Source organism: Tympanuchus pallidicinctus, unplaced genomic scaffold, assembly GCF_026119805.1.
Source record: "Tympanuchus pallidicinctus isolate F22 unplaced genomic scaffold, pur_lepc_1.0 scaffold14, whole genome shotgun sequence".
NCBI lineage: Eukaryota > Metazoa > Chordata > Aves > Galliformes > Phasianidae > Tympanuchus > Tympanuchus pallidicinctus.
This window is the reverse complement of record NW_026294659.1, coordinates 7,097,324-7,112,491: the sequence shown is the minus strand read 5'-3', so window position 1 is coordinate 7,112,491 and position 15,168 is coordinate 7,097,324. Positions and strand designations below refer to the sequence as shown.

At 34.2% G+C, this 15,168-nt stretch overlaps 1 protein-coding gene across 16 annotated transcripts in view; it reads left to right on the top strand.

Annotated features, from left to right (window-relative positions):
• DMD (dystrophin) overlaps nucleotides 1-15,168 on the top strand; it is a 1,043,395-nt gene that overhangs the window by 355,207 nt on the left and 673,020 nt on the right. For all 16 annotated transcript variants that reach the window (XM_052674157.1, XM_052674152.1, XM_052674148.1 and 13 more), the window contains 4 exons: nucleotides 3,780-3,881; nucleotides 3,986-4,093; nucleotides 7,523-7,702; nucleotides 13,788-13,963. In XM_052674157.1, the coding sequence (XP_052530117.1) occupies nucleotides 3,780-3,881; nucleotides 3,986-4,093; nucleotides 7,523-7,702; nucleotides 13,788-13,963 (566 nt within the window). The remainder of the gene's footprint in view (nucleotides 1-3,779; nucleotides 3,882-3,985; nucleotides 4,094-7,522; nucleotides 7,703-13,787; nucleotides 13,964-15,168) is intronic.

Here is a 15,168-nt window from a genome sequence, read left to right as displayed (position 1 = left end):
TATGCACATTCTGCTTATAGCTGCACAGGGAAAATTCAGTGAATCTGCTAAATCTTTCTAAAAAATGATTTTGCATATGGACAAAATTTCTTTTTACTTTAAGGAGTAGATAGCATTATTTCATTAAAAGAAGTGTCTTTCAAAAATCCTTTTATATTAGTTGCAAGCTTCAGTCTTGTTTTTTCAGTTTTTTATACATCCACTTCAGTGTTCCTGAGAGTTGCATTGTTTCTATTCACTTTATCCTGTTCTTGTACTTGCTTATTTTGACCTTTTTGCAGACTGTTTTATCTTCTGTTTATCTTCTGCGTAAAGGACATTCTTTCAGAGTCCTCTCAACATATGAAAAGTTTCTTTTATATGTAGATTTCTTTGAAAATTCCAGCTAGGACCATAAAATAGGCATTTCAAAGGAGCAAATGGGCATTTTACTTTTTCTCTGGAGATTTATTTTTCCAGGTATTGGGATCAAAACCTGTGATGCAGCCTGATTTCCCAGACATCACGGAGGCTACCTACAGCTTTGGGTACTATTTGATGGGGAAAAAAACGGGATAAAACTGAGCACCTTCTCATTCAGTATCCACTTCTCAGTCAGTATGCACTTTAGAGAAAGTACTTACATGATATTTTGGACTTACATCTTTTTGTCTTAAAGTTTTCCAACTGAGCAGTTGAACACATTCATGTCAACTCTCATAAAAAATAATAGGTTTAAGGTAATTTGCGCTATCAACCCGTTTTTCAGTGTGCTTAGTCATTTCAGTTATTAAAATATAAGGTTTTGTCATACCATTGAGGCAAAAAAATAGGTTATGTTTTGTGGTGCTTTTGAGACATATAGTGAAATAAGTATTATGCACTGACCAATATGTTATCTAGTGCGTAAATCACTGAGTTTATTAGAGGGGAGGGAAGGGAAGGGGGGACAGGGAACGTACCTTACATGTATTTTAGTTTGCTTTCAGTTCTAACAGGGAATACTTAGGCTGTTCTCCTTGAAAGGAGGTTAGAAAAGGAAATATTTATATTTTTTAACCAGCATTTAGGAAGTGAATAAAAATCAAATTCTAATTCTTTAAAAATAAGATTTTTCAGTACATCTCATGTATTACCATTTGTCTCATATAAGTACTGGACTATCAGAGTTTGTATCAGCTTGAAATGCTTTTAATTATGATTTAATTTTCTGCTGTGTAATTTATTTAGATCTAAATCTGTATTAGCAACGAAGACATGTCTGGTCATGAGAAGAATTTCCTAACAACACTGATTTAAATCAGAGGTGCCAGAAGTTTTGCTGTAGGTCTTTGGGATGATTTATAAATCTTTTAGTAAAATTTTCAAATATATTTTAAAAATGTAGCCTATAATTAGGATTCAGAAACTTTGTTGTAAATCAGACCATGAGGCACCAAAGCAACCAAATGTGGCTCACCTCACCATCTGTATATAGAGATTTTAAAAATAGATAGATTTTTATCCTATGTTAGTGGGGAAAAATGGGCGTAGTATTTTGACTTGGACCTTGCTAAGTAATGACAAACAGGCCCTTCATATAACTTTATTGAATCATTACAATGTTATTAGTAGTTGACTAATAATAATTACTTTGAATTGTGGGAATTATAAGGAAAGACAGTTTCAAAGAAGAAGCATCTGGACTGTGTGTTTGTGATTTCTGAACTAGCAATTAGCAAGCATAGAATCATAGAATGGCTTGGGTTGAAAAGGACCTGAATGATCCTGGATCTCCAACCCCCTGCCACAGGCAGGGTCGCCAGCCTCCAACTTTAATACTAGCCCCATCCAACCTGGGCTTGAAGACCTCCAGGGACGGGGCATCCACAACCTCTCTGGGCAGCCTGTTCCAGCACCTCACCACTCTCTCTGTAAAGAACTTCCCTCTGATATCCAACCTAAATCTTCCCTCCTTCAACTTAAAACCATTTCCTCTTGTGCTACTGTTATCTACCCTTTGAAAGAGTTGAGAGCAATAATTTTCAATAAAGGGAAGATTAGTGGTTTTTTTTTAATAATTTTTTTGGCTGGTTGTCAGGTGTTTTTTTTTTTTTCCCCAACTGTTCTGTATCGTGGAATTTGACAAAATCATTTGATGATGAATGGGTGAAATGAGCAAGTAAAATATTTTACTGTTTCATTGTTGAAGGCAAAAGTCTTTCACCAGTAATTACTTTTTTCTGTTGATATGGAAATAAGCTTTCTGAAATATTCATGTTCATAACTTGAACTTTCTTGTGTCTTTCTTTGAATTGGAAGTTTTTGATCACTTTTTAATGACAAATTTACACTAAAATTTGTTTTAATATAAAATAAATGTGGTTCTTAGACTTGAAAAATTGAGTTTGCTCTAGGTCTAATTAGGAAATAGAATAAGTACCCATTATATAATTCTAAACATAAATGAAAACCGTGATCCTTAATGCTAAGCCTAAAGAAAACAAAAAAGCTTCTTTTCAAAACCTACTTTCCCAAAACCTACCTCGTAATAAAGTGAGTGGATGAAATGGAATGCTTATCAGTTCGCAACAACGTTGAGCTGTGTCATAGTTCAGCTTTATTGCGGTTGCTGATCAGAGATGATTTTCAGTGTTCTAAACTGAACAATTATCTAATATGATCAGACTGAATGTCACCATAAACATTTATTTATTATTTTTTTTTTTTTAATCTGTAAGATTTATTATGGTTTGAACCTTCAGTAAATGAAATATATGGAATCTGCTTACTTTTTACTTGGACATAACATTGTTAATGCCGCAAATTCAAGTAACCTGTAGTTTTACCATTCAGTTCCTATGAAGTACAAAATAGAATTTACATTCTTGATAGAAAGTAGAGAAATGTCTCTTTTATATATAATTCAATTAGATGTATCATTTTAATCCATTTCAAAAATTCGTTTTTTGATTTTTTTTTTGCCAAAATTAAATCATAGTCCTATTAAAAATAAATGCGAAAAGAGAAAATATGAACAAATAAGAAAATGGGGGAAAAACAACTATTTTTCCTTTTGTTAATACATATGCAATAGAAATAGGTGGAAAATAATATATGATAATATCCTGTATTCTACAGATTTTAAAAGACTTGTTATTTGGGAGGAGCTGAAAATTTTGCATATGGTGCTCAAGTGTAATAAAATTATTGTAGATTGTTGCAATAGAAGTTTTATAGTAACTTGCATCATCACAGCTGTCGTCCTAACCAGGCATTTTTTCAATGAAGACTAATAGGAAAACTAAATAATGTGGTGATGTTTTCTTTAAAATAAATAAAAGAGAACAACATAGCATTTTTCACAGTTTTAAAATGCATATGCTATAAGTATACAGAAAACCTCATGTGTATGTAAATGTATGCTAATGTTAGCTTCTAGGATTTTTTTCTCCTATGACAACATTGTAAAGGAGAAAATAAATCAGATTATTATTATTTTTTTTTTTTTTTTTTTGAGAGAGAGAGAGAGCATAGTATTGGAGATTTAATGGAAAAATATGTCTTTATACTAGTATTAAAATTTTCTCCTTCTTTCCAGCTCTGTTACTTTTCCTATTCTCTCCATTTGAGTCTTATCTCGATCAGTGGTAAAATCCATTTCAGTGTAACATGAAATGTATTTTAAGAACGTAAAATTATGAAAAGTGAGTTACCAAAATGTTTTCAAAAAAATTTATAAGGGCATAGGAAGATCAGATTCCTTTGTTTTAAAAGGTATAAATGAACATTTATTGTATTATTTTTTTCTTTCTTTCTAGCACTTTGGAAGCCGTTGGGCAGCCATCTGCAGATGGACAGAAGATCGATGGGTCCTTTTGCAAGATATTCTTAGAAAATGGCAGCACTTTGCAGAAGAGCAGGTGAGTATTGTTAGTAGTTACAAACTGAAATGTTTTTCCTGAAACTGTACTAGGAACAGCCCAACTGGGGCTGTTTCATCTTGCTCTCTCCAATTTTCTTTCAGTGCCTTTTTGATGCGTGGCTTACTGAGAAAGAAGATGCACTTAGCAAAATCCAGACAAGTGACTTTAAAGATGAAAATGAGATGCTGACTAGTCTACGCAAATTAGCTGTATGTATTTTTTATTGACCTATACTGTGCTCAGTTTTTCCATCCATGAATCAGTGTGTGAGTGGTTTTATCCTCTCTTAGACAATATGATTTAATGGAATACGTATTTCTTTTTCTGAGAATGGATGTTATTTTCTGTGTGAGTAATTAATTGGTCCATGATAAGGTACTTGCTAATAAGGTACTTGGTAAGGACAGATACGCTTCTAGGTTGTCTCTTTGGTCAAAATTTTGTGGATTGAATTAGTATTATCTTTTAACCATCCCTGTGTTACAGGAATCTACTTAAATATGTAAAATATACTCTTTTCACCACATATTCTACCTCATTCTTCAGAAAATACTCTAGAATTCATCATCTTTATGGAAAGAATGTCATTCAGATTGGCTTAGAAGTATGCCTTTCAGTAAAGATGTGATACTTGGCACATCCTAGGCTTGGAAATGGTTCTATAGCAATAGGACATTTGAAAAGAAAGTAAATTGTTAGGCATTGTTTATGCAAAATAACAAATTTTTATGCATGCAGTAGATAGCAAACATTCATGTCTATGCTTTTGTTAAAGTGGGTAGATTATTACTGTAACTAGTAACTAAAGTCTTCTCTTTGAACAGCTTTTATTACTTATTTTGTCAAATAAAAAATGACTAGTTTGGTACCTTCCAGAATTTGCTGGAAATATACCAAAAAGGAAATTTATGTCCAGACAAGAGCAACAAAGCTGGTAATGGTCTAGAGAACAAGTCTTATGAGGAGCAGCTGAGGTAACTAAGGTTATTTTGCCTTGAGAAAAGGAAGCTCAGGGAAGACCTTACTGCTCTCTACAGTTACCTCGAAGGAGTTTGTAGTGAAGCGAAGGTCATTTTTTTTCGCGTGTCCTGCACTTAAGTTTTGAAGCCTCTAAAATATAGGCAGTGGTGTTACTCTTTTTCATAAAACATGCTGAGATCTACTGAAAAGATATGTGAAGACTTATTCAATAAATGAATTCTATTAATTCAATTAACATATGTTTAGATTTTCACTTGCTTCACAATGCAAATTTCTTCTTAGAAGAAATAAATAAGACACTTTGTTGACACTAATTCTTACTAGAATAAATCTCTCAGAAACCAAACAGTTATTTTACAACAGCTGTTGCTCATTCGAATATTACATTGATTAAAGAATGCTTTTGGCAATGTTTTAAAAAAGCGAAACAATAACTACAGTAAAAATTTGAAAATAAACTTATGAAAGTGCAATATTCAGAAGTAAAGAAATTGCTTTTGAACATTTATAATGTTCCAATACTGGAGTTTACAATATGCACTTGATAGAAGTTATGACTGAATTATTTGATAATTAATTTTAAAAAATCAAACAGTCTTGTTTATTCTCTTGCCGACAGTTAAATGACAAATGTTGTTAGCTCAAAGTCTCTTCCTGTACTGGAAAAAATCAAAACTAAAATGTATTCATTGGTATAAAACACTGACAAGTTTCAGTAAGAGAATGTGAAAACAGAATCCTCCAGTTTGGTTGTACAGGTTAGTTGAAACTATCGCAAAAGACTATTAGGTGGTAGTGATCAGTAGGTTTGCCTTCCAGTTGAATGCTGACTCAAAGAGGTTGTACACTGGAGTTTCCAGGTTCTCAGCAGGTTGGCTGTGTCATTTGCACACTCAGTAGAGCTCCCAGGACTCTCCAGACTTCTGGACACCTCAGGAGATACGACTGCTGCATAACCAGGGCTTGTCAAGATCTCAGGAAGATGCAGAATATATGGTTCTCCAGTCCTGACAGAACTAAGCTATTTTTGTAGAGTCACAGAATTAGCATGTTTGGAAAAGACCTCTGAGATGATCCTATCATTTTCCTTCAGTGCTTTCATTTTTTTCATCATACTTAGGGATTAAATATTTTTCTAGAAATCTTTTTTTTTTTTTTTTTTTTTTCCTCCCTGTTTTTAATATGCTTTGTATGGAAAATACCACAAAACTTTTAAGAACCTTTGTTTGAAATGTTGATATAGTTGTTAATATTCATGCAGTTTAAAGGTTATAAAGCCACACAGCTGTTAGTTTTTTTGATTTATATCACTACCTGAAGCAAGCTTTTGTGCCTGGAGTTGCTCCACCTGTCATTTTATATTGCTTTATGAAGTGCAATCTGTCCATTCCTCTATGTCAGCTTCACCAGCAGTTTTTACAGTACAAAAGCGCAGAGGTATTGGAGTTTGTGAAAAACATTCTTGCCCATTTTCCCTTCTTACCAAAGGAAGCCAATGGATGTAATCTTGTTGGATTTCATTAAAGCTTTCAGTACTGTTTTTTACAGTATCCATTTGAACAAAATATCCAGCTAGTTAAATACATGGGTAAACAATTGGGCTCAAAGGGTTATAAAAAATGGGGTTACATCAGATTGGCAGCCAGTCACTGGTAGGACTATGGACTAGTTCCCTAGGACTATGTTTTAGAACCAGTTATTTTTTATGTTTTTATCAGTGTTGAATATAAGATTTTAAGGTATACTTAGAAAAGTTTGCAGATGTTACTACACTGGGCAGAGCTGTTGATACCCTTGAGCATAGAGAGGCCTTGCAGTGAGATCCTGACAAATGGAGGGCTGGGCAATCACCAAAAGCATGAAGTTTAACACAAGCAAGTCACAAATTTTTATCTTGGGATGGGGTAACCCTGGCTGCATGCATTGAGTGGGGGATGAGAGACTGAAGAGCTGGCCCACAGAGAGGTACCTGGGGGGTGTGACTGATGGCAAATTGAACCTGAGACAGCAGTGTGCCCAGACAGCTAAAATGGCCAAATGTATGCTGGAATGTATAAAAATCAACATTGCCAAACAGACAAGGAAAGGGGTTGCCCTTCCCTGCTCTATACTGTTGCAGCCTCACCTCCAGCACTGGGTGCAGTTTTGGGCATCTCAATATAAGAAGAAAATAAAACTACTATTGGAGATCCTCCAGTGAGGGCTCCAAAAATGGTGACGGATACAGAGAGCAAGACATATGAGAAGTAGATGAGGTCTCTAGGTGTGTTCAGCCCAGAGCAGAGTAGGCTGAGGGGAGCCTTCATGGTCGCTGCAGCTCCTCACAGAGAAAGGGACAGAAGGAATGGCATGGATCTTCATCAGGGGAGGAGCAGCTGGGGGTGTGGGCTGTGGGCCCAGTACCAAACTCCTGGAGTTCAAGAAGTGTTTGACAGTGCTCTCAGACACAGAGTTAGAATTTTGGGTGGTGCTTTGTGCTGCCTAGAATTGAACTTAATGATCCTTCTGGGTCTCTTCCAACTAGGACAATTGTATGATTCTGTAGGGTACCTTCTACGTGCTCCTTTCTTTCTAAGGTGTTTTTTGTTTGTTTTTTTGTTTGTTTGTTTTGCTTCTGTCTGAATTACTTGTCTTCCTGCTGTTGCTTTGTTTAACAGATCCTAAAAGGAGATATAGAAATGAAAAGACAAATGATGAGTAAGCTGAAGTCACTCAGCAAAGACCTCCATGTAGCTGTGAAAAATAAAGCAGTCGCTCAGAAGCTGGAAAGCCGACTTGAAAACTTTGCCCAGCGCTGGGATAGCCTTGTGCAGAAGTTGGAGAGCAATTCCAAACAGGTTTGTCAAACTGTTTTGTCAGTTGTTGACACTCAAATCCTGTGCCAGTCAGATGCTTGCAGTAGTTTTGGTGCTGTTTGTTACTTTTTTATTTTTTCTTTTGTGATTTCTTAAGACACAATTTTTAGGATAGCATGATACAACTGCAATATAACCCCAGAATGTTAGGTATCTCTTTAATTTTTTGTCTATCTTCACTATGTTGATTACTCAGGTTCTTAACTGTGCTTTCAGGGATGGTAGAATCCAAAATGGAAATATTCAGTTAGTTTATTTTTAATCTGTAATAGTTGGTCACTTCAAATGTGCTGTTTTTATGGCTGTCTGTGGAATAACAGTCTGAAATTAGTGATAAAAACTGTTCACTAGCTAAACAACAACTATTTTTATTTATTTTCAGCAGTGCTTTTATGGTTACATTTTTAATTTTGCTTATATTTAACTCTTTCCTATATTAAAAAAAAAAAAAAAAAAAAAAGAGGCCATAGAAAGAGAAGCTTGAAAAAATAAAGAAAACTGTCCTTTTGGCACAAGTGCCTGAGGGAAAAATAAGCCATCATTTGTTACTGTTCCATCCTGCTCCTTTCTGTTTACCGTAATATTAAAAAATAAAATGTGGCTTAAAATTTCTCATTTTTTTAACTGGATAACAAAACTAAGTGCTCTGGTATAATATTCAAAAATGTATCCATTCATCTTTCCTAGCCATTTGTCAACATCTCTCTCTTGTTTGATTCAAAACCATATCTGATCACTTTTTCTTCCACTTTCTTATATTATGTTATTTTTGTATGACAGTTATTTGAGTAGTAATAGAAGTAAAAAGTAGTTTGTTCTTTAGAGCATTTGTAACAGTTGATTTAACTCAGGAATATTTACAATAAGGAACATGTAGTTTTTACAGAAAAGAAAATCCAGAATTTTGAATTGGGACAGCTTGGGTCATGTGATTTCAAGAAGTTAGTACTTCTTCATGGATGCCTACAACTGTCATGTCTCATAAAAGGGGCAAATACTGTAGAACAGTATTAATTACAGCCTACATGATACTTATGTTATTCAGGTACGTGTTCTTGCATATGTAAAAAGGAGCTCGGTTGCTTCCTTTAAATAACAATACTATTCAAGCTTCAAAATGTTTTATTATTCTCATATATTTGTAAAATATTGCTAGTAATCAACACTTTAACCTCTCTGATTTTGACAGTGTCATAACTTTTCTCATTCACTATTATTTCATAATACTAGAATAAGTCATAACAACAGGAATTATAGGCATGTTAAAGTTTTATTAAATAAACTATGTGTGCTAGAATTGAGTAAGCTGCCTACCAAAGTGAGAGAAGTAGAAATTGCATAAAACACATGCAATGAATACAGGGAAAAAGGAACCATGAAGAGGCTGCTTAATCTATTACAAGTTGTCCATGTCCTATAAATTGTTCTTTGAGAATCAGTGTTCTGGATAATACAGACATTACATTGATGTACTTCTATAAATAATGTCTTCATTCATATTTTGTTACTTAATTTCTTTTTCAAAACAATATTAATAGCATAGATGTCTTAAAATATTTGTCTTCATTGTAAGACCAATATTTAAAACGTATTCATAATGTTATGTGAGTTCCCACACTTTCCATGAAAACATTTAAAGTCAGTTTGAAAGTTTAATTGGAAGGTAGCTTAAATCCTCCTTTTGTATACTCATCTACACTCCCTGAAGGATGCATATCTTCATTTATTTTGACACGTTCGTGTTAATAGGCTAAAAAACATTTCAATTAATACTCTACATCCTCCTGAAGAGATTGTAGAGTACTATCTAGTAGGTATATAATAAAGGCTGCTGGTGTCTTATATCCATAAAATTTCTATAACCTGCAGTCACGATGGGTTGGGAAAAAATAAACAGAGCTTTTGAAAACAGTCCAAAATATTAAAACATTTAGATTATTAATTAGTCCTAAAAGCAAGTAAGTTCAATTTTGAAAATGGAACCAAGATGACAAAACAAAACCAGTCTTCTTGTGAAGTCCTGAGGCTGTACATCCATAAATCATAATGGAGCACAGGTGGGAGATTATTTGGGTTTCCAAAACAGTGTAACAGTGTTATCATAATGCCACACTTCTCTGAGGAGAAGCAACTTTGCTTGGCGGAGAGCTGGTATGCTGATGTGGGCATATTGCTTCAAATTCTGGAGATATTTGATATTCAGTGCTGACTCTAAAGCACTGTTACACAATTGAGGTATATCCTTGCATTTACCTCTGCACTATGAAATAATAATGATGTACTTATTGCCATGTGTTTCTACCTAGGCAGGGCAGATATTGTTGGCGTGCTCTATTTGTTATGGAGCTTATTTACATGTACAGACAAGAAGAAAATGCCTCTAGAACTTCTACTTATTTCATCTAATTGTGAACTGGAGAGGAGAGAAGATGGTAACAGTGAATATATAATTTTTCTCCAAAATCATCAGAAAATGCAGATTTTATTCTTTCAACATGGGTACAGACTTCAAAATTAACTTTTTTGTTTCATTAATGATTCTCATAGTACCTTCTTAACTGTATTTTTTATCATATTTCCTCTCTCTCTCTTACTAAAGTGTCACTAAATGATTAACTGGCTAGCAAAATAAGAAATTATATGGATATCTCAGCCTTAGATCAAAGCTGATTCTCTAATTATACATGGAACAGTTATAAATCCCAAAAGAAATGTGCATAAAGTAGAATGCAAGTCTTCCTACGTTTAGGTAATTCATTGCTGTGAATTTGAAGCATCCAGTCTGAACTCATGGCTGAAGCTGCTTCTGCGATGGATGGCATAGATGAGAGAGACTGGCACCCCTCAAAAGCAGTTTATTTTCATCATGAAAGTGCCTGTTTTTGTTTTTTTTTTTTCATTGAACACACACTGGAAACAAGGACAAGGACAACTTTTATAGAGTAGATGTATAACTTTTAGAAACTCTAAACTCCCCTTGAGTGAGCTCATTATGCTTCACTACATTGTACTGAAAATCTTCCCAAAGTAAAGAAAATGCCATTCTTCATCTGAGCTTCCTTACTTGCATACATACATTTTATCAAAGAACTCATGACAGCTCCAAAAGCGAGTGTTAAGGAAAATTATGACTATATCAAGACTCAGGGCATTTCCAAAGGCAGCAATAAATGATGTCATTAAAGGTAGGCTGCCATATAAAAGAGAAATAAAACATCATAAAACTACTCAACTACTACACACATGTTGTATATATCTTTATCTGCAGAAGATGAAAAGGAAGATTGAAATGTGTCCATACCCCCCCCCCCAAAAAAAAAAAAAAAAAAAGATGACTTTTAACATGTTTCTAAGATGAGCTTACTGATGTGAAACTGAAGGCAAGCATTGTATTTTGGAAGCCTTTTAAAGTGCAGCTTTGTGAGTCACCTTAGCACTTCCAGTATGATTTTCTTGTGGGTTAACGGCCCAGTCTGTATCACTCCTCCTCAGATTCATATATGCCTGTCACAAACTTAAAGAGACAAGGAAACTGTACTGTCATTATTTGGATTGTCCTTGAATTATACATGAAACAAACCATTTCAGTGCTAATTTCTTATATTTTTAAGGATTTTACTTTACCCTCTAGTATGTGCATTTTTAAAATGTGTACCATTTTGCTGAACTTCACCTTGCAATGTAGTGTTCAGTACCTTCTAGCCTTCCCCCTTCTCTGTAATTAGAATGATTATGAACATCAAATTCATCTCTGCAATTTCATTTTGAAATATATAGTATTTAACCTCTACTCCTATTGATTAAGCATGAAAAGTACTTCCTTACTGTTTTGACATGTAAATCATTACTCCCAACAGCATCGTGACTTGACTGCTCTGAGCATATGGTAATTACACTGCCTGCTTTTGAAGCACAGTTCCAAATCACCAGCTGGAACTGCTGCTACTGTGTAATTGGTAGGGTGCTGCAGATGATTCCTACAGTACCCTAGGTGTGATTTATTCTGTTTTACACTTGCTTCAGTGTAGACTGTACCCTGATATTGACTGGCAAATGGAACATGGCAGGATGTGACCTCAAGTGTCAGAAACATCCTATCATCGACTTTTAGATAAAACTGAGTGCAAAAAGAATACAGTGAGAAGAGGAAAAGGAGGCTGAAGTCAGAGCTGCATATACAGAGCAAAGAAGGATTTGGAGAGCTCTTAGCTGCAGAGACAACCAAGGAACAGATGTTATCCTGACATTGCATAGAACTCTAGATCTCAGAAACTTTAACATGCTCTTTCTTTCTGTCCCGAAATAAAATTAATTTTAAAAATGTTGCAAAGAATGCTGTATTAAATCTTAATAAAACTAAGCTGAAGTGTTTCCTTATACTGGAGATTTCTGTAGTTGAAAATATCAGTCAGCACATCTTGCTGAGGGAACAAAACCAAGGATATTAATAGATAATATTGTAGTGATAAAAAGTGGCGTTTTTTCCCCATAATTTATGTAGTTCATATGTTAACTAAGTTGTCACAGTTCACAAACAGCTTACTACAATTGATATGATTAATCCCAGGATTTTAGAAAACATCCACTTTGAATCTTGATTTTGTAGTGTTCTGACTTGTTCAGATTTTTCTCTGAAGTTCAGACTGCTGCACTTTATATAGAGAAAAGCACAGCACTGAGTTGGCTGCTTTAAATGAGATTGCCAAAATTACAGTAATGTGGACTTTCCTATCCGTCATTTTCACTGGCAGACTGGACAAAGATCAGCAAGACTTCTTTGTTCAGCATGCTGCATGAAATATTCAGCAAAGCAAGCAGTATTTTTTTTTTTCTTCCAGTTTTTTGTTAACTTTACTGGTGTTGCCTGCTGAAAAGAAGCCTAGTTGCTAACAGCACGCCTCATTCCTCAACATTCTGTGGGAATGAGCTGCAGTTAAATACCTAGTATGCATCTTCAGTGTTTTTTAGAAGTACTGATGTCTCAAGTAAAGTTTACTCAGTACTGTCACTAGTTTCTGATACAAGAACTAATAGATTATTTACGTATGTTGTACTGTGAAATTTTAGATACTAATGTTCTTGTCTCTCTATTGGAAGACCTTTGTAATTATTGCATGCTAGCAATAAAATAAGAAGCACTGCTTGTCTGGTATGCAGCTTTGCCTGCACCTGATGTAAAAGTCTTCCTTTTATTTTCCATTTCACTGCCCTGAACCATTTTCAGGTATCACTGGAACTGTGAATCATAGAATGACCAAGGTTGGAAAAGACCTACAAGATCATCCTGACAGATATGAGCAGATAGTACTGTTTATCATCCCACTCCTTTTTTTTTTTTTTTTTTTTAATGCAACTGGACTTTTTTAGGCGTTAGTTTTCATTTTTCCCTGCAAAGTATAAAATGTATTTTATTGGTATAAATGCATGATGTTATACATGTTACATATTTGAGTTTTGCTGTCTCTTACTACTTCTTCCTTTTAGTTTTTAGTTATAAAATGAAATGGAAGTAAATTTACTTGTCTTCTAGTGCATGTTTTCTAATTTAAGATTTCATGACAGAAAGCTAACTGCCTTTTTGTGCAAGTAGGTTGTGATGAACTATGTTCTCGTTTAAAGATTATTATAAAGGGTAAAAATAGCAACTAGTAATTTAGTGACATCATAATGCTTTATGAGTCCTCAGGAATAAATCTTCAGAATGGCAGCAGAATAACAGCAGTGGTAATATTTCACACATTTTCTTTATTCAATTTCTTTATAAAATTGACCTTTTTGTTCTCATTTATTTATTTTCTTCATTCACCATTTTCTAAGAGCAAGCCATAAGTTCATTGTGTTTGAGATTCAGTCTGATTTTGGTATTGACTTCTGCGGTTATCTTAATCACATAGTATGAGACAAATAAAATAGTTTGATTTGAGTTCAGTATAATGTTATTTTTTTCTGAAGGTCAGCGGATGATTAGACAGGAGCAGATTCTCATTATTTTTCTATTGCTATTCCAAACGATCTTTGCTGAAATGTTTCAAACAATGTTTGACCTCTGCTTTAATACTTCTCACAGGTTTCGCAGGCTGTCACTTCCACTCAGACATCACTAACACAGACTACTGTAATGGAAACTGTCACTATGGTGACCACAAGGGAACAAATCCTGGTTAAGCATGCTAAAGAGGAGCTCCCACCACCACCTCCTCACAAAAAGAGGCAACTCCTTGTGGATTCGGAAATTAGGAAGAGGTGAGAATCATTTAGACGTGGAGAGAGAATAATAATAAAGTTGGGTGAGAATGCCAAATTAGTCATCTGACTGCAATATTTCTGTGCAGAATTTCTTGAAATTAAAATGCTATTTCTGTACTCAAATGCCAACTCACTGTTACCTTTCCTTACTTAGGATAAATTATAGAGGTTTTTTGTGCTATCCCAACTATTTTGTAGTATAGAATGTTAATCATTATGTCAATCTCATTACGATAGTAACTGCACTCAGTAGGTATATTTTGCATAGGGCATGTGTGACTTGGAGAAAAGAAAGTTTTCAGCTTTTTAAATTCTTTAAAATTTAAAGAATTTACGTTTTTAGTAGTTGGACTGCAAGTAGTGCTTCATTTCCAAAGTTCAAGTTTTATTCTTTTCAGTTATCTAGAGGCAGGGTTACTTTTTGGTGAAATGTGCAATACTATGATTTTCAGTGTTTTTTCTGTGTAACTCATACAAGTTATAGTGGACTTTTGGAATAATACTGAACACTTGTTAAAGTCACAAGAAAGACTTCTAAAGAGTAAAATTGTCTCAAGCACTGAGCTTAAGAATATGATGGTAGAAGAAAGACTTAAAACTCTAATTTTAGTGGTAGTTTTGGAAATATGTGTTTGTTTGTGTGTGTGTATGTATAAATGTACATATTCAGATTAATATATTAATTCCAAGCTAGCAGACATAAGGACTGAGAGGAATCTGAAACTACAGTCAATATCTTATTCTCATAGAAAATGTCTTTGTAGTTCAGTGTGTCTTCAATTATAGCAGCAAGTTATTTTCTTGTCAAATAGTCCTTAACAGTGTTAAAATTACAGCTACATATATTATTAAGAGGAATAGGGTTCAATCAGTATGAAGAAATCTTTGTTGTTGTTTTAATTGAAGGAGTATTTCATTGGCTGGGGGGGAAACTCACAAATTCTTAGAGGCATTTTTCTTCATACAGACATCTGACATGTAGTTTATCATACTCCTTTTTGCTCATTCTAAAAGTAAGGTTTCTAGTAAACCCCATTATTTAAGAAAGCCAAACATCTGATGTAAAAAGAGTGACTCGCCATTTTCTTGTTAAATTGGAAAACTATTTCTTTTGAGTTGTCTTTGACTTCATTGCTTATAAAAAGTCTCTAAACTAAACAAGTAAATTTCAAATGGCTAAATCTGGATGAAATGAATATTAT